Source organism: Salmo salar, chromosome 06 (assembly GCF_965601325.2).
Source record: "Salmo salar chromosome 06, fSalSal1, whole genome shotgun sequence".
In the NCBI taxonomy this organism is placed as follows: domain Eukaryota; kingdom Metazoa; phylum Chordata; class Actinopteri; order Salmoniformes; family Salmonidae; genus Salmo; species Salmo salar.
This window is the reverse complement of record NC_138296.1, coordinates 23,238,233-23,261,016: the sequence shown is the minus strand read 5'-3', so window position 1 is coordinate 23,261,016 and position 22,784 is coordinate 23,238,233. Positions and strand designations below refer to the sequence as shown.

Here is a 22,784-nt window from a genome sequence, read left to right as displayed (position 1 = left end):
TGAAGCTCCCGACGAACAGTTCTTGTGCTGATGTTGCTTCCAGAGGCAGTTTGGAACTCAGTAGTGAGTGTTGCAACCGATGATAAATGATTTTTACGCACCACACACTTCAGCACTCGGTGGTCCTGTTCTGTGAGCTTATGTGGCCTACCACTTCGTGGCTGAGCTGTTGTTGCTCCTAAACGTTTCCACTTCACAATAACAGCACTTACAGTTGACTGGGACAGCTCTAGCAGGGCAGAAATTTGACGAACTGACTTGTTGGAAAGGTGGCATCCTATGATGCTGCCACGTTGAAGGTCACTGAGCTCTCTGATAAGGCCATTCTACTGCCAATGTTTGTCTAGGGAGATTGCATGGCTGTGTGCTCAATTTTATACACCTGTCAGCAACGGTGTGGCTAAAATAGCCAAATCCACTCATTTGAAGAGGTGTCCACATACTTTTGTGTATATAGTGTACTTAAGTAAAAATACATTAAAGTACTACTTAAGTCGTTTTTTGGGGTATCTGTACTTTACTATTTATATTTATGTACTTTTTACTTAATACATTTTCTCTGACACCCAAAAGTAGTCATTACATTTTGAATGCTTAGCAGGACAGGAAAATGGTCCAATTCACGCACTTATCAAGAGAACATCCCTGGTCATCCCTACTGCCTCTGATCTGGCGGACTCACTAAACACACATGCTTCGTTTGTAAATTATGTTGGAGTGTTGGAGTGTATCCCTGGTTATCCGTACATTTAAAAACAAGAAACTTGTGCCATCTGGTTTGCTTAATATTATTTATACTTTTACTTTTGATACTTAAGTATATTTAAAACCAGATCGTTTTTTACTTTGACTCAAGTATTTTACTGGGTGACTTTCACTTTTACATGAGTTATTTTCTATCAAGGTATGTTTAATTCTACTCAAGTATGACAATTGGGTACTTTTTCCACCACTGATTATAGGGACCCTGAATCAGTGGGTAGGGAGTAACTTCACTTAGCGCTAATCTAGCCAACACGGACAGGGTTTCAATGACTATAGATGAACCACTCTGAGCTGAAACTGTACACCCAGACTGTGTTCATTAGAAATCCCTTTCACTTGGTCCTGTCAAAACACAGCTGATGCTGTTGAGCCCCAGTCATACAGGAAGGGAGAAGGCCAAGGCTTTTAACTGTGTTGTGTTCAGAAGAGGACACCAATACAGGCTCTTGATCTACAAATACCTTTTTGAATATGATGTGGTGGAATGTCACAGATGGTTGCTGAATGCTGCTTTGCAGACATATTGTGGAAGGTAATGCATAGACGTAGAATGAGATTCTATTGTTATGAATTGAAGACACAGTAGAGACAGACAGTACTGTATTGTCTCAAGTATTTGGGCTCTCTGAGTGCTTACAGTATCTAAGCAGTGGGGAGGGGAGTCAGTGGAATATCCTACAGTACTGCATTGAACTATACCCTGTATTAACCCAATGGAGCCCATTGTATTTACTGTCCTGTGTAGTCATCCGTCTCTGTCTCCCTGGGCGTGTGTGTATTCAGGTTCAGGGCGGGGTATCTCTGTCTCTCTCCCTGGGCGTGTGTGTATTCAGGTTATCTCTGTCAATTACATTTCAATTTAAGGGGCTTTATTGGGAACTGGACCTTTTTTGGAACACCATTATTTTTGTCTTACTGAGATTTACTGTTAGCTCCCAGGTCTGACAGAATCTGTGCAGAAGATCTAGGCCTCTCTGTCTCTCTCTCTGGATGTGTGTCTTCAGGTTCAGGGCAGGGACTCTTTAGTCTCTATATAAACATGATAAAACCTATTTATGGACCTTAGAGCACATGGACAGGGAGTGACCTGGCCTGTTATTGTCACCTAACAGACACAGGAAGCTAACTCCCATAGCTACAGTTCACTCTCACTGTTTCCTGTTGCTGGACAGACAGAGGGACATCAAAGCATTGAAAGCAACTCCTCCCTCTAGTGCCAGTGTGTGTGCAGCCGTCCGTGTTATTCATACTGTATGGGCAGGACTGGAATGGTATAGCCGTCCGTGTTACTCATACTGTATGGGCAGGACTGGAATGGTATAGCCGTCCGTGTTACTCATACTGTATGGGCAGGACTGGAATGGTATAGCCGTCCGTGTTATTCATACTGTATGGGCAGGACTGGAATGGTATAGCCGTCCGTGTTATTCATACTGTATGGGCAGGACTGGAATGGTATAGCCGTCCGTGTTATTCATACTGTATGGGCAGGACTGGAATGGTATAGCCGTCCGTGTTATTCATACTGTATGGGCAGGACTGGAATGGTATAGCCGTCCGTGTTATTCATACTGTATGGGCAGGACTGGAATGGTATAGCCGTCCGTGTTACTCATACTGTATGGGCAGGACTGGAATGGTATAGCCGTGCATGTGTGTGTGATTGTGTGTGTCTCTCTTTGACCCTGTTGGGGTCTACTGTATGCAACTGCTCTGCCTGCCATATTACACTTTATTTATACTGTTTCCAGCCTTGTGTTTTCACCACAACGCTATGGTAACGTCATGGTAATGCTACGAGCCAGGTTAGGTTTAGTTAAACTAAGCTAGATTCTGTTTGGCTCTGTGTGAATTTCATTTGACCCTGTGTTTTTGATGCGGTGTATTTTATGTCCCGTCTGACCCTGTTTTTGGCCCCATCTGACCCTGTTTGACCCTGTTTTGGCCCTGTGTGGCCCTGTTAGGCCCTGATGTACTGCTCTGGGGTCAGGGTTCATGGGAATGTGTCTTGGGTCTGATTGAGAGGGTGTATGGTGAGCAGGATCAGTATGTTCCACACGTCTGCTTCTCCCCTGTCTGTCTCCTTCTATCCCTCTATCTCTGACCCTCTGCTATCCCCCCCATCCCTTCTTTCTCCCACACATTCATGCCTCATATGTTTCTCTCCCGTCTGTATCCTGCTTTCAGACTGATGAACAACCTCTCCCCTCTATCAGCCTGTCCTCCTTAATCTCAATTAAAACATGTGAGAGATGAGGCCGGAGTCCAGGCCGTGTTATAGCAGTGGTATCGTTAGAGGGGTTAAACCAGGCACATGTGGCCCTGCACACGCATGAAGGATGAGCATTGAGACTGCTGCCACACGAGGTCACACCTGTGTACACACACACTGATAAGCACAAACCCAAACATTCACAAGCAAGCACACATCCATTTGCATGTACATAGGGGAGTAAAAGGCCTCTTGGGGTCTCACTCTGTATCCCTTATCTCAGACACATGTTCAATCACCCCACTCCCTCTCTCTCTGACATGTTCTATAAACCCCCTTAATTATGGTGTTCCAACCCCATTTCTCAAAGCCCACCTCATTAGGGTCTCATTAGGACCATTGTAAACTAGCTGATTGGAGTCTGTCTCCTTCTCTCTCACCACTTGTCTAAATTTTACGTCTAAAGTTTACAAACCAAGCATCTAATGGTCCATAGTTCCATGATTATTAAGACATCAGACTCCCTCCTCCCTCCCTCTCCCACCAATCCCCTGCACCTCTATCCTCCTCCTGGACTAGCCCTTCTTCCCAGCCTCCTCCTCACAAACCTATCCTCCTCACCTTCATGAAAAATAAACACCTTCATGGAGCTCCACAGTCCCCCACCCTTCTTTAGTCTCTAACCACTTGCCCTCTTTCGACACCCATCCTTCCCTCCTCCACCCATCCCCTCTCTCCTCACCTCTATGAGTCTGTCCTGTGGTCTGAGCCCGGCGTGGTCGGCTGGAGACCCAGGGTCCAGGGAGCGGATGTACTGGCCCGGCCGGGACTTCTCACTGTGCAGGTTGAAGCCGTAGCCAGTCTCGACCCGCACCAGGTGGCACAGCCTGGGGAACAGCTCCGATGGGTCCACTGGTGGCCGCGCCACCTGGACATGGGCATTAACATGGGCCAGAGCCTCCTGTAGTGAACAGAGAGAAAGATACATAATATAATCTACAGTCTAGTCATATACACTACTGAGTACTCAAAGAAGTCTTGTCAAATTTAAGTACAGAAAGAAGAAGTTTGGATCCCTCCAATAGTCTTTATTGCTTGTTTGTGTTCTCTACCAAACAAACACCACTAATGTATTTAATTTGTTGTCCATTATCACAGGGAAATGAAATGTGTCTTCTGATTGATCCCAACCCCTACCTATCTACTGTATATCCTGTTTAACTTGAGTCAGAGAAGCAGAACAGATTGACGATACGACCCCTACCTATCTACTGTATATCCTGTTTAACTTGAAGCAGAACAGATTGACGATACGACCCCTATCTATCTACTGTATATCCTGTTTAACTTGAGTCAGAGAAGCAGAACAGATTGACGATACGACCCCTACCTATCTACTGTATATCCTGTTTAACTTGAAGCAGAACAGATTGACGATACGACCCATCTATCTATCTACTGTATATCCTGTTTAACTTGAGTCAGAGAAGCAGAACAGATTGACGATACGACCCCTACCTATCTACTGTATATCCTGTTTAACTTGAGTCAGAGAAGCAGAACAGATTGACAATACGACCCCTACCTGTCTACTGTTTTTCCATTTTTTTTTGTTGAATATTTTCTTTTTGCATTTTCCAATTAAGTACATTCAAAACAAAAGTGAAAATATGTTAGACAACAAAGGACAAAGTGACGGTAACAGACGAGCGTAATAAAAAAATAAAAATTATATATACGGACATACATAATACATAAAAAACATACATGATACATAAGTCATAATAAAGAGTAAAAAAAATGAGACATTGAATCATATGGTCACCTGCTGTAAGCTACATATTATACATTACGTGTGAAACATTATATAAGAATTATATAGAGAATCAATCAATGTGATGTGGGGGGAGATTCTCCATACAGTCAATAAAAGGTTGCCAAATTCTGTAAAATGTCTTTAACTTATTCCTCAAGCAGTAAGTGATTTTCTCCAGTGGGATACAACTATTAACTTCCGATAGCCACATTGCAACTGGCAGGAAGGAATCCGATTTCCATTTCAAGGCAATACATTTCTTGGCAATCGCTAGCAATATTTCTGTTAGCTTTATAGTATGACTTTGCCTAAGATTGGTGTTAGTATAGTTACCCAGAAGACAGACCTCCGGGTCTAAAGGGAATGCAACCCCGTGGATTGAGGATATGGTATCGCATACCCCCTGTCAGAAACCATGTAGTTTTGAACACTGCCAAGTGGAATGGAGGAATGTTCCTTCATCTGAGCCACATCTAAAACATAGGGAGGAGATATCAGGGTTGAACTTGTGCAGTCTAGATGGGGTGATATAGAGCTGATGGAGGAAATTAAACTGGATCAATCTGTATCTGGAGTTCAATGTGGATGTAACAACATCCCTGCATAGGTCACTCCATAGGCCCTCATCAAGATCAATACCCAGATCTTTTTCCCATCTGAGTCAGGGTTTATCTAGCTCAGGCAGTGTTAGTACTGACATTAGAGCATCGTAAACACGGGAAATGGTATAGTGGTTGGTCTGCATGGCAGAGTTGTTCAATAGGTGACATCTTAGGTAGATTCCATTGTCCCTTGAGAGTCACCCTAATAAAGTCTCGTAGTTGTAGGTAGCTAAAGAAGTCCCTGTTAGACAAGTGGTATTTCTGTTTCAGCTGTTCAAAAGACATAAGAACTCCCTCCTCATAACAGTGTTCCAGAAGAGTGATCCCCTTATCAGACCATGGTCTAAAGTTACTATTCTGGAAAAACATAGGGATCAATCTATTGTTCAATAGAGGGGTTTTAGGGGAGAGAAATCCCCCTCGTCCGAACAGCTCATGCAGTTTGCACCATGCCAGGACAGAATGTATGATTAAAGGGTTGTCTGTGATGGTTTTTTATAGATTTTCTGTCCCATTTGTAAAACAATTCTGCCCCCGTGTCATCATTCACCTCAAGCTTTTCAATGTTCAACCATGAGGGAGAGGGACCATTGTCAAACCTCTGAGCCAGAAACCTAGACTGTAAAGCCCAGTGGTACGTTCTAAAATTGGGGAGGTTTAAGCCCCCTTGAACGTAATCCAGGGTCAGTTTGTCCAGGCTAACCCTCAGGGTTTTGCCATGCCAGATAAACCGTCTAGTCAGCTTGAGAGAGGAAAAGAATGCTGCGGGCACAGGGATAGGGAGAGATTGAAACAAATATAGAAATCTGGGCAGGATATTCATTTTAATCACATTGATTCTACCCAGTAGAGTGAGAGGCAAGTCCATCCACTTACACAGGTCACCCTCCACCCTTTGCAACAAGCTGGCCAGATTGAGTTTATAGAGGTTGTTCAGGTTACCATCCACCATTATGCCCAAATATGTGAAGCCCAGAGGCGACCATCGAAAAGGAAACTTGTGCTTGATGGTATGATGGTCAAAGACAGGCAACGGTAAGATTTCGCTTTTATCGAAGTTAACCTTATATCCAGAGAAAGAGCTATAACACTGTAGTAGGATCTGCAAGTGAGAGAGGGAGTGTTCTGGGTTTGTTAGAAATAAGATAAGGTCGTCCGCAAAGAGTGATAATTTATGGGTATGGGGGCCCACCTCAAAGCCATGTATGTCAGGGCACGATCTAATAGCCTCAGCCAACGGTTCGATGGCGAGGGCAAAGAGGTGGGGGCTAATTGGGCAACCTTGTCTGTTCCCCCTATAGAGAGGGAAAGAGGAGGAAGTAATCCCATTGGTAGCAATCCTAGCTTTAGGAGATTTGTAGAGTGATTTTATCAAATTTACAAACACAGTACCTAAACCAAACTTTTCCAAGACGCGAAAGAGGTATGGCCATTCAACCCTATCAAAGGCCTTTTCAGCGCCGAGGGAGACCGCGACACTAGGTATTTTGTTTTTGTTAGCAAGGTGAATTATATCAAAGAACCTTCTGAGATTATTGGAGGACAGTCTATTAATTATGAAGCCAGTCTGATCTGGGTTGACCAACAGGGGAAGACATGACTCCAGTCTCATAGATAGCATCTTGGTGACCAGTTTACAATCTGTGTTAAGGAGAGAGATTGGTCTATAGGAGGCGCACTTTAGCGGGTTTTTCCCTTTCTTGTGGATTACAGTAATCACTGCTTGAGAGAAAGACTCTGGAAAGCAGTTGTCTTCCCCGGCTTTTTTAAGTACCTCCATAAGGTAGGGGACCAACAGCTCCCTAAATTCTTTATAGAACTCTGGAGGGAAGCCATCCTCCCCAGGAGATTTATTAGAAGGTAAGGATTTAATGGCTTCCAACAATTCAGGAACTGAGAAGTTTTCACTCAGGCGCTCTCTGTCTTCCTCTGACAGGCATGGGAGGTTGAGAGAGGAGAGAAAGGAGTCGATCTCTGATAGATCATCGCTTGATTGGGAAGTGTAGAGGTCTTCATAGTATTTCTTAAAGGTATTATTAATTTTGGTAGGGTCGAAAGATATCTCATTAGTAAGAGTTTCTATAGCATTAATTGTCCTCTTACTTTCCTCTGCTTTCAGTTGCCATGCCAGTACTTTGTGATCTTTCTCTCCAAGCTCGTAATAACGCTGTTTTGATTTAGTGATGGCCCTCTCAGCTTGATATGTGTTCAGAATATTATATTTCAGTTATTTATTTACCAAAAGCCTGTATAGATCTTTAGTCGGGCCTCTTTGGTAGGTTTTCTCTAGCTCAGAGATTTCAGATTCAAGGACATTCAGTTCCGCACCGTGTTTTCTCTTCAACCCTTTAGTATAGGAAATGATCTGTCCCCTCAGATAGGCTTTCAATGTGTCCCAAAGAATGAAACTGTCAGGAGCGGAGGGTTTGTTTGTCAAAGTAAAAATATTGATCTGCGCTTTGATAAATGCACAAAATTCAGGTTGCTTTAGGAGTGTAGAATTTAGTCTCCATCTATATGCTCCATTTACCTTGGTAGGAATAGAGATTGATAATACCAGAGGAGAATGGTCACTAAGCAATCTGGGGAGATACTCGATATCTAACACTCTATGAAACAGTTGGGTCGATAGTAAAAAGTTATCTATGCGTGTGTGTGTTGTGTGGGTGTGAATAAAAAGAGTAGTCCCTATCCTGTGGGTGCAACTGTCTCCAGATGTCTAGTAAATTAAGATCTTTCATGAATGACATGGTGAGCTTGGCGGCTTTGGTAAGAAGGGAGGGTTTATCAGAGGACCTATCAAGAACTGTATCTAAACAAACATTTAAATCTCCTCCAACCAGTAGCCATCCTGGTGGTGCTTGAGCGACCTGAAGGAAGACATTCTGTATAAACATATGGTCATCGAAGTTAGGAGCATAAATATTCAATAGGGTCCAAGACTCTGAAAACATATGGCCCTGCACCAAAACAAACCTGCCCGAGGGATCAGAGATGGTGTTGTTGACGCAGAAGGGGATGTGTCTACTTATCAAAATTGCAGTTCCTCTTGCTTTGGAGTTAAAAGAGGACGCGAAAACTTGTCCTACCCATTCCCTCTTCAATTTCTTGTGTTCGCTGGCTGTAAGATGTGTTTCTTGTAGAAACACAATGTCAGCCTTTCATTTCTTAAGGTATGTATAGACTCTTTTCCTTTTAATCGGGCTGTTAAGACCTTTTACGTTGAATGTGACATATTTTAGTGGATTAAGCATAGGATGGGTTTCAAATATGTAACCGAATGGAAATCTCTCATATGTAAATAGTCAGGAAATGTTTCAACTTTGGTTTGAACACAGAAGTGACCTATGTGTCTCTTTAGGAAGGAAGCAACAATAAACAAGGAAAAAAATGTGGAAAAAATCCCACCCACCCCGATTGTCAGACTAAAACAACAATCCCAACAATCAAACATGAATACACTTGTAGAGATAAGTTGCTGCTCGCTTTCCACCTTACTCTTACTAGCTAAACCTTGGCGTAAACTAAAACCTGCGAGCTCTCTAAGTTGAAAACAAACGTTGTGAATAGACATTTCTGGCTGAATATTTACTGCCCACGGTAAGGGCTGCTTGAGTCTCTTTACTGGAGAGGAGAAACATAAATGGGGGGAAAGCAGTGGGCCTAAGCCCACTTATTGCCTCGCCCAGTGGATCTTGACTAAACCAAAATATACTCTCCTGTAAATGTAATAGAACTCACCCCGGGGAAAAACGGTTAGTTGAAAATGTACAAATAAATTATAGCGACCGGATAGCGGGGTAAACGGATCCATATTCCAAGAAGATATCAGCAGTTCAGTCCAGATAAGAGAAAATAAACAAATTGGATCTTATCCCCCAGAGAGACCGTTTTTCAGACGCGGTTCGGTTCTTTGAGAAAAGTGAACACTTCTCCCGGTGTGTTGAAGATATGGCATCGGCCTTTGTACTGAACTTTCATCCGCGCAGGGTGGATGAGGTAGCCGGTGATGTTCTTCTCCTTCAGTGCTTTGGCGGTAGGTCTGAACTGCTTGCTGGCGAGATCGGCACTCATATCCGTGAAAAGGCTGACCCTCTTGCCATTGATGGTGATGTCCCCTTTGGCTCTTGCGAGTTGCAGTATCTTCTCTCTGTCTTGGAAACGGAGGAACCTGACCAGAACGGCACGTGGGGGCTCCTCTGGCCGGGGTTTGGGCGCAGATGTTCTGTGGGCGCGTTCGATTTCCAGCGGCTTGGTGAAGTTGATTATGCCTAGGACATCCGGGATCCATTGAGTGAAGAAGCAGACCGGGTCACGGCCCTCGCTGTCCTCTTTCAATCCCACCACACGGATATTACTACGTCTGCTCTGGTTCTCCATCTGTTCTACTTTGTTTTTGAGGTAGGCATTATCCTTCTGCAGTTCTATCAGAACCTGGTCATGTCGAGCGATGGTATCCTCAATTGTGCTAATGCGCATCTCGGCCTCAGTCGTTCTCAGAAGGAGATCATTCATGGAGGATTTCAGGTCGTCGATGGAAGAATGGAGTTCAGCCGATTTCTTGTCAATTTTCATAGAAAGACCTTTGTTACCATCCTGAATTTCCCGGAGGAGAGTAGCGAGGCTGCCGAGAGCAACAGTCTGGAACTGTCGTCTGAGTTATGAGGGCTAATGCTAAACTTGCTAGCTGTGGCATTATCGTTATCTTGGGATTCAACGACGTTTTGGTCGTCCTTCTTGCCTCTCGGTCGGAGGTCCATGGCTCTTTGGGAAGGTAAGTACTTGACAATTTATCAGCCGATGTTAGAATATTGTTTCAACGTTGTTATTTAGGTAATAATACGATAACTTTGAAGAGCTTGGTTTGTCAACGTCTGTTCAGCTCTGCGGCATCACGTGCTCCCCTGTATATCCTGTTTAACTTGAGTCAGAGAAGCAGAACAGATTGAAGATACGACCCCTACCTATCTACTGTATATCCTGTTTAACTTGAGTCAGAGAAGCAGAACAGATTGACGATACGACCCCTACCTATCTACTGTATATCCTGTTTAACTTGAGTCAGAGAAGCAGAACAGATAAGATACGACCCCTACCTATCTACTGTATATCCTGTTTAACTTGAGTCAGAGAAGCAGAACAGATTGAAGATACCACCCCTACCTATCTACTGTATATCCTGTTTAACTTGAGTCAGAGAAGCAGAACAGATTGACGATACGACCCCTACCTATCTACTGTATATCCTGTTTAACTTGAGTCAGAGAAGCAGAACAGATTGAAGATACGACCCCTACCTATCTACTGTATATCCTGTTTAACTTGAAGCAGAACAGATTGACGATACGACCCCTACCTATCTACTGTATATCCTGTTTAACTTGAGTCAGAGAAGCAGAACAGATAAGATACGACCCCTACCTATCTACTGTATATCCTGTTTAACTTGAGTCAGAGAAGCAGAACAGATAAGATACGACCCCTACCTATCTACTGTATATCCTGTTTAACTTGAGTCAGAGAAGCAGAACAGATTGAAGATACCTACACGTATTATGTACAACACCAGCACATGTACTAAGGCCATATGAGCAGAGAGAGAAATCCTCTGTGACAGATCATTCTGATGTTATTACAGTAAGATGACTGTCAAAGAAATAAAATAGTTATTACACCACAGGAATGTTCATATGTAGGCCTGCATCTCCTTAACACTGCTAGCCTATCAGTGGAAAAAACATTCAGCAGGTTCTCTATACTGAGTCTATAGTTGTAATGTAAATGATTTGGACTAGTATAGAAAGACAATCTCCAACTCAAAGACCTTCACCTTGTATAAGACTAACTCATCCCAACACCACATCATAACAGTAAATGTTGTGTTGAGTATCTGTGTAAAAGGTCACAATGAGCATCTAGGTTCATTCACCAACAATACGTGTCACTGGTGTCAGAGTGTTATTAATGACATGGTGTAACCTCACCTCCACTGTGGGGTGATAAAGAGTTGTTAGGGAGTGGTAAAGGGGGTGTAGGGGGTCTGGGCTAACCCCCATATGGGACCCTATCCCTCAAACACCCAATGCAGAACACATACCTGACACACGCTATCAGTGTGTGTGTGTGTGTGTGTGTGTGTGTGTGTGTGTGTGTGTGTGTGTGTGTGTGTGTGTGTGTGTGTGTACACTATCACACAATATCTGCATTATACATCGCCTGTCATCAGACAATACATCCAGTCCTGCCAAGGTATTTTTAGTAGACAGACACACAGGGTGTGGTGCACCATGTTGGCTCACATGGAGGGACAACAACAATGGTCGGCCATTCGCTGGGCATAGAGGGAGACAAGGAGGGAGGGATGGGTGTGGGATGGAAGGAGTACGCAGATGTATGGATGTCACTTTTAGAAGTATTACGAGGTAGATATCTAATAGGGGAGGGAAAATCTGTTTTAATACTTACTAAATCTCTCTCTCTCTCCTCAACACCAAAATATAAAACATGGCCCATTTCATGGACAGAATTCCATAAAATTGCTTAACCCAACAGCGTTCCGGGAAGGATACCCTAAGAAAGTCATCCAGGCCTGGTCTGGAGTACAATGGAATGATTCAGACTGATTTCATTCAAATACATTTTTATTGGAGGAGAAGCAGGAAGTGACCGCAAGGCCAGGATGAAGGGGTGGGGCTTAATACAGAGAGGTCACTTAGCTATTAGCACACAGGGATCTGTCCTGGATCCACATAGAGAGAGATGGAGGAGGGAGGGAGGGGGAAAGCGAGATTAAGAGAAAGAGAGGAAATAAAGAGAGGAAAGAGGGAGAGAGGTATAGAGAGATGGAGAGAAAAAGTTGAGGAGAAGAAAGAGAAAGAGAGGTTGTGTGTGTATGAAAGAGAAAGAAGAAACGAGAGAGTTGAAACAGAGTGAGTGAGTGAGTGAGTGAGTGAGTGAGTGAGTGAGTGAGTGAGTGAGTTAGGAAGGTCTGAGAGTAAGATAAACAGTGTGAACAGCCCTGCTGGTAGACATTAGCAAGGGGAGACGGCCGTCCCTGCCAAGCCAACCTCTGACTGCCTCTAGATGCCCGTCCACACAGCACTAATCACCCCCTGGAGGGTGGCCCATGTCATCGTCCCTCTGTACGTGTGTGTGTCTTCCTCTTTATGTGCCAAAGGCTCCCTTCGCTCTACCTTAGACAGCACCGTCTGTGAGGCCCAATCTAGGCCCGAGGTGCAGCGAAACGGGAGACGTCTTATTAAAGAGTGGTGATTGGTTAAGGCTTGGAGGAAAAACAATGCATCAGTTAAAAAGAAGGGACTTGGAAGATATGCGAAGCCTCCTGAGGATCTGTCCAAGCCAAGTGGTCATAACAACTCTGACAATACTGTATATCTAAATGGGATTTCTCTATTTCTGCAAGCCAGATGGCAATGATCAAATGTCAGTACACCAACAGTCGTTCATGTGATTGTTTTCTCCTGTTTCTGAAGGGCAAGATAACATATATTAAATGAATGGAGAAAAAACAGAGGAGAACTAAACAAAGGAAAATAATCAATGTTATGAGATGTATGTTATGACACGATCATTATGAGACGATGCATGTTATGACACAATCATTATGAGACAATGCATGTTATGACACGATCATTATGAGACGATGCATGTTATGACACGATCATTATGAGACGATGTATGTTATGACACGATCATTATGAGACGATGTATGTTATGACATGATCATGTTGAGATGATGTATGCGCATACCTTATACAAACATTAAAGAAGTGGTTGTTACATGTGGTGTACTGCACTGAGCTTGGTGTTACAACATCTTTCAGTTATAGTCACTCTCACACCTGTGACGGGTGTGGAGGGACTGGTTAGTTGAGCTGACAGCCAGCAGAGATAGAGAATATAAATCACAACACTGCCAAATATGGCCGCCCTCCAGGCTTCACTCCTCCAACCCCACTTGGCAACAGTGTGGGAGTTTTGGAGCCAACTGGGAACAAGAATAAGAGGTATTTCCTATCTAGGTTAATGACGATATCTGGAATTCTGGATGGATATAAAGCCAGTGTACATGTGGTAGTTTCATTTCCTACTAGATTAGTTATTTTTCAGGTGGGGTTAGGCAGTTTTCAACCTCCACCCCTATTTATGAGGGAAAAATGGACAATTCCAACGCTATCACTGTAGAAAAGATTTTTTTGGGGGGGGGGGGGGTTCTTTGATTTTCTCTCTAATGGGTCAGTGGCTTTTAGATATTTTGATGAGAAACAGAACAAAATCGAGTTTTTGCTTTTTCCCTTCTGTCGGCAAACAAGCCTATAATCAGGAAATCACTTCATGGTGAGAACGCCATCTTTGTTTTGGAAAATCGAGTGTTCTGTTTAGGAACTCTGTACAGAATGACATTCTCCACTCCCATTCCAATATGTGTGAGCTACGTTTCTGTTCTGTTCTGAACACGGCCATTGGAAACTAACAGGCATAAATTCTAAGTATTCCTAAAGGAAAATCCAAACAGCATGTTTTCCACCTTCATGATATCCATACAACATCGTCAGGCTGAGTGTAGGGCTTTTCCTGGTCAAGTTACATTGTCAGGAAACAGTATGCACTGTAAGTAGAGTCAGGAGTTTTTCCTGACCACATGACCTGACCCGGAAGAACTCAAGGCCCTGGTATTAGGATAGAACTAGGTCCTGATATTAGAATATAACGAGGTCCTGGTATTAGGATATACTGTAACTAGGTCCTGGTATTAGGATATACTGTAACTAGGTCCTGGTATTAGGATATACTGTAACTAGGTCCTGGTATTAGGATATACTGTAACTAGGTCCTGGTATTAGGATATACTGTAACTAGGTCCTGGTATTAGGATATACTGTAACTAGGTCCTGGTATTAGGATATACTGTAACTAGGTCCTGGTATTAGGATATACTGTAACTAGGTCCTGGTATTAGGATATACTGTAACTAGGTCCTGGTATTAGGATATACTGTAACTAGGTCCTGGTATTAGAATAGAACTAGGTCCTGGTATTAGGATAGACCTAGGTCCTGGTATTAGGATAGACCTAGGCCCTGGTATTAGGATAGACCTAGGTCCTGGTATTAGGATAGACCTAGGTCCTGGTATTAGGATAGACCTAGGTCCTGGTATTAGGATAGACCTAGGTCCTGGTATTAGGATAGACCTAGGTCCTGGTATTAGGATAGACCTAGGTCCTGGTATTAGGATAGACCTAGGTCCTGGTATTAGGATAGACCTAGGTCCTGGTATTAGGATAGACCTAGGTCCTGGTATTAGGATAGACCTAGGTCCTGGTATTAGGATAGATCTAGGTCCTGGTATTAGAATAGAACTAGGTCCTGGTATTAGAATAGAACTAGGTCCTGGTATTAGAATATAACTAGGTCCTGTATTAGGATAGAACTAGGTCCTGGTATTAGAATAGAACTAGGTCCTGGTATTAGAATAGAACTAGGTCCTGTATTAGAATAGAACTAGGTCCTGTATTAGAATAGAACTAGGTCCTGGTATTAGAATAGACCTAGGTCCTGGTATTAGAATAGAACTAGGTCCTGGTATTAGAATAGAACTAGGTCCTGGTATTAGCATAGAACTAGGTCCTGGTATTAGCATAGAACTAGGTCCTGGTATTAGCATAGAACTAGGTCCTGGTATTAGAATAGAACTAGGTCCTGGTATTAGCATAGAACTAGGTCCTGGTATTAGAATAGAACTAGGTCCTGGTATTAGGATAGAACTAGGTCCTGGTATTAGGATATAACTCCTAGGGAAAAACTCCTGACGCTTGCTTCTAGTACCTACTGTCTGGTCTCTCTCACCCATAGACATACAATCACTATTGAGATGATATTTCTATGCTCTCATCCACTCCCTCCCTCCACTCACCAGTCCCTCCCCAGTCTCCAGTCCCTTTGGCCCCTCCACACTGAACCACCCAGCTTCCCCAGTCCCTTTACCCCTCCACACTGACCCTCCCAGACTCCCCAGTCTCCAGTCCCTTTGGCCCCTCCACACTGACCCTCCCAGACTCCCCAGTCTCCAGTCCCTTTGGCCCCTCCACACTGACCCTCCCAGACTCCCCAGTCTCCAGTCCCTTTGGCCCCTCCACACTGACCCTCCCAGACTCCCCAGTCTCCAGTCCCTTTACCCCTCCACACTGACCCTCCCAGACTCCCCAGTCTCCAGTCCCTTTACCCCTCCACACTGACCCTCCCAGACTCCCCAGTCTCCAGTCCCTTTACCCCTCCACACTGACCCTCCCAGACTCCCCAGTCTCCAGTCCCTTTACCCCTCCACACTGACCCTCCCAGACTCCCCAGTCTCCAGTCCCTTTACCCCTCCACACTGACCCTCCCAGACTCCCCAGTCTCCAGTCCCTTTACCCCTCCACACTGACCCTCCCAGACTGCCCAGTCTCCAGTCCCTTTACCCCTCCACACTGACCCTCCCAGACTCCCCAGTCTCCAGTCCCTTTACCCCTCCACACTGACCCTCCCAGACTCCCCAGTCTCCAGTCCCTTTACCCCTCCACACTGACCCTCCCAGACTCCCCAGTCTCCAGTCCCTTTACCCCTCCACACTGACCCTCCCAGACTCCCCAGTCTCCAGTCCCTTTACCCCTCCACACTGACCCTCCCAGACTCCCCAGTCTCCAGTCCCTTTGGCCCCTCCACACTGACCCTCCCAGACTCCCCAGTCTCCAGTCCCTTTACCCCTCCACACTGACCCTCCCAGACTCCCCAGTCTCCAGTCCCTTTACCCCTCCACACGGACCCACCCAGCCTCCTCAGTCTCCAGTCCCTTTACTCTCCACACTGACCCATCCAGCCTCCTCAGTCTCCAGTCCCTTTACCCCTCCACACGGACCCACCCAGCCTCCTCAGTCTCCAGTCCCTTTACTCTCCACACTGACCCATCCAGCCTCTCCAGTCTCCAGTCCCTTTGGCCCCTCCACACTGACACCACATTCAGTAACACAGCCCCAGAGCAGTGCCCGGTTGACAGGCAGTGAATGATCTATCAATGAACGTAGTGCAACGACATGCATTCCTTCCATTGTCTGTCTGTCTGTCTGTGTATTTGTGTGATGTGTGTGTCTCTGTATGACGCCCCCAGTCCTGCCTCAAGGACAAGACTCATCCCAATAAACATCAACCTGCCCTGAGTGTGTGTCTGTACAGTATGTGGTGTGTGTGTGTGTCTGTACAGTATGTGGTGTGTGTGTGAGTAAGATTATGATGGTGTGTGTGTGTGTGTGTGTGGTTGATGAAATTAGATCGGTGCTGTTGTTGAATTATTCACTAAGAGACTGCTGGGATAGTTGGATCATGACCACTGTTAACCCCGTCACTACCAAGGATCATTGACTCTCTGTCTAGTACCAGTACTCAGGACTGTGCCAGCCAGTGTGTGTGTGTGTGTGAAGTGAATGTGTGTTACTGTGTGTGTGAATGTGGTGTATCATAAGTGTGTGTGTGTGTGTGTGTGTGTGTGGACGTGTTTAACTATACTTGTGGGGACCAGAAGAAGGACCAGAAGTCCCCACAAGAATAGTAAACACATTTGACCAACTGGGGACAGTTTGTTGGTCCCCACAAGGTCAAATGCTATTTCTAGGGGGTTAAGGTTAGAATTAGTGTTAGGGTTAGAATTAGGTTTGCGGTTAGGAGCTAGGGTTAGGAGCTAGGGTTAGTTTTGTGGTTAGGGTTAGGAGCTAGTGTCACGTCCTGACCATAGTAAGTTGTTATTTTCTATGGTAGAGTAGGTCAGGGCGTGACAGGGGGGTTTTCTAGTTTAGTTTTTCTGTTGTTATGTTCTAGTTTTGTATTTCTATGTTGGGTTGTTCTAGTTTTGTATTTCTATGTTGGGCTGTGTTTGGGATGATCTCCAATTAGAGGCAGCTGGTCATCGTCTCCAATTGGAGGTCATATTTAAGTTGGTGTTCGTTATGAGCCCTGAAGGTTACAGTGTGTGCAGTGTGTCCTGAAAACCATAAACACCTTCATTGGGGAAGACGGGCTCATATTAATGGCTGGAACGGAATTAATGGAATGGTATCCGACAGATCAAACACATGGTTTTACTATGAGCCGTCCTCCCCTAAGTAGCCACCTGTGATACACACATACTGTATATGGAAACATTCGACTAAAGCGGAAAACAGACCAGAAGCGGGCGGGCTGAGCAAGCAGAGCGAGGCGGGTGGAAAGGACAGGATGTTTGCTAGCAGGATAGTCCATATCTCCAATCATCTTTGCTGATAGCGATGTTGTGTTTCCATTGGTGGATGAATAGGTCTAATGTACCATGTATGGTAAAGCCTCAATACTTAGCTACCTCTTCCAGTTCAAAAAAAGCGAGACATGTTGTAATTGAGTGAGGCATCAAAGCGGACAACCCGCCCTTCCGGCTTCGGTTAGGTCATTATAATTCAAAACCATGCATTCTAAAATAAATCACACAGACGCCTCGCACACTCACCTTTAGGCCATAAGAGTCCAAAAAAAGACCAAAAATGTAATATGAGTTTTCATAAGATTATTCCTGAAAGTCAAGCTTATCATTGCACTTTCCATGGCAAGTTTGCCTACTCTCGTAAAACTGGAGAAAGGGTTGTAACATTTTCTTTAAAGACACTAACTGCACAGGATAGTACAGGACACGTTACAACCCCTAGTGACATCATGGCAAACAAATCATCATAGAGTGAACGTGCCCTCAGCAGTAGTACATTGATGATGTCATGAGTACAAGGTATTGTCATGGTAATAGTAGCGTAACCAACACGGCCAGTTTAACTGACATCGCCGGGTCTCACCTTGGGGGCGTGGCCTTCAGGTAAAGGGTCAGATAAGAGGTCATCAACAGGTCAACAGTTAGGAGTTTTCAAAATCAGACCCAATCTCATTAGGTGTTAAAAGTAATTACAGGAGAACCACAACACAAAGTCTATTCATATCTGTGAGGCTATGCATTAACATTACATTATGTGTAACTATAGTCATGGGCCTCATCATAATGAGGATAGTTTGGTAAGGCCAGTCTGAAATAGCGCAATTGCTGTGTCTCTGAGATTCTGTGCTTCGAAGTTCTGCCCTCAAATAGAGAATGTGTGTGTGTTTTTGTCACACACAGTTCTGCCGTTGCTCAATCTGAAGGGAGGGAGAAAGAGAGCGAGAAAGAGAGAGAGAGGAGAAGAAAGGAAAGGAGAGACAGAGGTCAGGCAGCTAATTGTTTTTCCCACTGGCTGTATTACATAATAATCCCCTGTGTTACTGAGGCAACGGTGTGTGTGTTACTGAGGCAGCGGTGTGTGTGTGTGTGTGTGTGAATTGAGTGTAATTGTGTGTGTGTGTTCTGCAGGCTGGGACAAGCATGCTGGGATCTGTTTTCATGGCCTCCTCCTCTGGTTTATCATCAGATAGACATAACATAATGGTGTTCCAGAAAAGGTCCAGTTTCCAGGACCACAAATACAAATTCCATCTAGACAGCGTTGCCCTAGAGCACACAGAAAACGACACATACCTCGGCCTAAACATCAGCGCCACAGGTAACTTCCACAAAGCTGTGAACGAGCTGAGAGACAAGGCAAGAAGGGCCTTCTATGCCATCAAAAGGAACATAAAATTTGACATAACAATTAGGGTCTGGCTAAAAATACTTGAATCCGTTATAGGATCCATTGCCCTTCATGGTTGTGAGGTCTGGGGTTCACTCACCAACCAAGAATTCACAAAAATAGGACAAACACCACATTGAGACTCCATGAAGAATTCTGCAAATATATCCTCAGTGTACAACGTAAAACACCAAATAATGCATGCAGAGCAGAATTAGGCCAATACCTGCTAATTATCAAAATTCAGAAAAGAGACTTTCTATTCTACAACCACCCAAAAGGAAGAGATTTTTAAACTTTCCATAACAAAACCATCACCTACAGAGAGATGAACATGGAGAAGAGGCCCCTAAGCAAGCTGGTCCTGGGACTTTGTTCACAACCACAAACAGACCCCACAGAGCCCCAGGACAGCAACACAGACCCAACCAAATCATGAGAAAACAAAAATATAATTACTTGACACATTGGAAAGAATTTACAAAAAAACAGAGCAACTAGAATGCTATTTGGCCCAAACAGAGAGTACACAATGGCAGAACACCTGACCCAAACTTAAGGAAATCTTTGACTATGTACAGACTCCGTGAGCATTGCCTTGCTATTAAGAAAGGCTGCCGAAGGCAGACCTAGCTCTCAAGAGAAGACAGGCTATGTGCACACTGCCCACAAAATGAGGTGGAAACTGAGCTGCACTTCCTAACCTCCTGCCAAATGTATGACCATATTAGAGACACATATTTCCCTCAGATTACACAGACCCACAAAGAATTTGAAAACTAATCCAATTTTGATAAACACCCATATCTACTGGGTGAAATACCACAGTGTGCCATCTCAGCAGCAAGATTTGTGACTTGTTGCCACAAGAAAAGGGCAACCAGTGAAGAACAAACACCATTGTAAATACAACCCATATTTAAGTTTATTTATTTTCCCTTTTGTACTTTAACTATTTGCACATCATTACAACACTGTATATATACATAATGACATTTGAAATGTCTTTATTCTTTTGGAACTTTTGTAAGTGTAATGTTTACTATAAATGTTTTATTGTTTATTTCATTTTTTTATTATCTATTTCACTTGCTTTGGCAATGTAAACCTATGTTTCCCATGCCAATAAAGACCCTTGAATTGAAATTGAATTGAGACAGAGAGAGAGCGACAGAGAGAGAGTGAGGCAGACAGATGGACAGAGAGACAGAGACCAGGGAGGCTGAGGATAAAGCGAGAGCAGAAAGACTGGATGATAGGGTCAGAGAGAGACATCGAGAGAGAGGAAAGGCTGCTCTAGCGGGAAGAGTGTTGATCTCACGGTGAACTCCTTATCAGCCCACTGTCTAAAGAGGAATAGGAACCTGGTCACTGTCTATAGAGGAACAGGGTCACTGTCTATAGAGGAACAGGGTCACTGTCTATAGAGGAACAGGTTCACTGTCTATAGAGGAACAGGGTCACTGTCTATAGAGGAACAGGGTCACTGTCTATAGAGGAACAGGTTCACTGTCTATAGAGGAACAGGGTCACTGTCTATAGAGGAACAGGGTCACTGTCTATAGAGGAACAGGTTCACTGTCTATAGAGGAACAGGTTCACTGTCTATAGAGGAACAGGGTCACTGTCTATAGAGGAACAGGTTCACTGTCTATAGAGGAACATGTTCACTGTCTATAGAGGAACAGGTTCACTGTCTATAGAGGAACCGGTTCACTGTCTATAGAGGAACAGGTTCACTGTCTATAGAGGAACATGGTCACTGTCTATAGAGGAACATGGTCACTGTCTATAGAGGAACAGGAACAGGCTTACTGGGTGGAGATGACAGAGCAGGGATGGAGGAGTTACACTGGAGAGCCACTGGGTGTGCAGGTTTTTGTTCCAGCCCAGTACTAACACACCTGATACATCAAGCTAACTAATCAGCAAGCCATTTTTCACTCCTCTTTTCCTTTCTTTAACCAGTGTGTTCGGGCTGGGATAAAACAAAGGCCTGCACATCCTGTAGATCAGGTCGTAATCGCATTGTCAGGAAAAACTCCTGTCCCTAACCATAATGGACAGAGTCACACTGTTCCTCCTTCAGTTGGAGTGAGAGATCAGCAGCTGTCAGCTGTACTGTAAAGCCTGGGATTGGATCCAACCTATTATTTTCACACTGCAGCCACCTTCACATATAATTCATCTGTATTGTGTTTCTGTGTGTGTCCTTGTGAGGCTGTGTGTGTGTGTGGTGTATCTGCGTATGTATCTGTGTGTATCTGTCTGAAGCTCCTCACACAGTGCATTTTATTGTGATGTGTTCAGCAGTGTGCTTTCTTTGGAACCAGCATCTGTAGTACTCTGTTCTCTGATGTATTCTGTCGTACTCTGTTCTCTGATGTATTCTGTCGTACTCTGTTCTCTGATGTATTCTGTCGTACTCTGTTCTCTGATGTATTCTGTCGTACTCTGTTCTGTGATGTATTCTGTAGTACTCTGTTCTCTGACGTATTCTGTCGTACTCTGTTCTCTGACGTATTCTGTAGTACTCTGTTCTCTGACGTATTCTGTATGGAGCACTGGCCTTGGATGAACCTCATTCTGAACTGACTTAGAAACAAGTGCGCACGCAGACACACACTTATGTGTGTACACACTTACATTTAAAAGCATGCAAAAGCATGTACATTCTCACACACACACACACACACACACACACACACACACACACACACACACACACATACACACACATACAAAACCTTTTAATCACCTGTAGCCCCAGCACTCAGGGTTGGGTTGGGGTCAGTACCATTTCAATCCAGCCAATTCATTAGGAGAAGAATTTAAATTCCAAGTGCCATTTTTTTTTTATGAGGATGTTTCCATTCTTGGACTGGAATTTCAATGTATTTCCTGAATCACATGAATTCAGTTGACCCCAAGCGTGATTGACTGAGGGTGAAAAGACTACAGTTGGAACTCTTTGGAAGCCAAGCTGACATTCTGAGATGAGAATCAATGATATCCACATAGGCTACAGCAGAATAAACATGCAGCAATAGTACAGTAATAGAACATGTAGCAATATAACATGTAGCAATAGAACATGTAGCAATATAACATGTAGCAATAGAACATGTAGCATTATAACATGTAGTAATAGAACATGTAGCAATATAACATGTAGCAATATAACATGTAGCATTATAACATGTAGCATTATAACAAGTAGTAATAGAACATGTAGCAATAGTACAGTAATAGAACATGTAGCAATATAACATGTTGCAATATAACATGTAGCAATAGAACATGTAGCAATAGAACATGTAGCAATATAACATGTAGCAATATAACATGTAGCATTATAACATGTAGTAATAGAACATGTAGCAATATAACATGTAGCAATATAACATGTAGCATTATAACATGTAGCATTATAACATGTAGTAATAGAACATGTAGCAATAGTACAGTAATAGAACATGTAGCAATATAACATGTAGCAATAGAACATGTAGCAATATAACATGTAGCAATAGAACATGTAGCAATAGAACATGTAGTAATAGAACATGTAGTAATAGAACATGTAGTAATAGAACATGTAGTAATATAACATGTAGCATTATAACATGTAGCAATAGAACATGTAGCAATAGAACATGTAGCATTATAACATGTAGTAATAGAACATGTAGTAATAGAACATGTATCAATAGAACAT

The 22,784-nt window shown here is 43.7% G+C and overlaps 1 protein-coding gene across 2 annotated transcripts in view; it reads right to left on the bottom strand.

The window, feature by feature from the left end:
• LOC106606537 (Na(+)/H(+) exchange regulatory cofactor NHE-RF2) overlaps nucleotides 1–22,784 on the bottom strand; it is a 61,973-nt gene that overhangs the window by 9,222 nt on the left and 29,967 nt on the right. For both annotated transcript variants that reach the window (XM_045719913.2, XM_045719912.2), the window contains one exon: nucleotides 3,720–3,938. In XM_045719913.2, coding sequence (XP_045575869.1) covers nucleotides 3,720–3,938 — 219 coding nt within the window. The remainder of the gene's footprint in view (nucleotides 1–3,719; nucleotides 3,939–22,784) is intronic.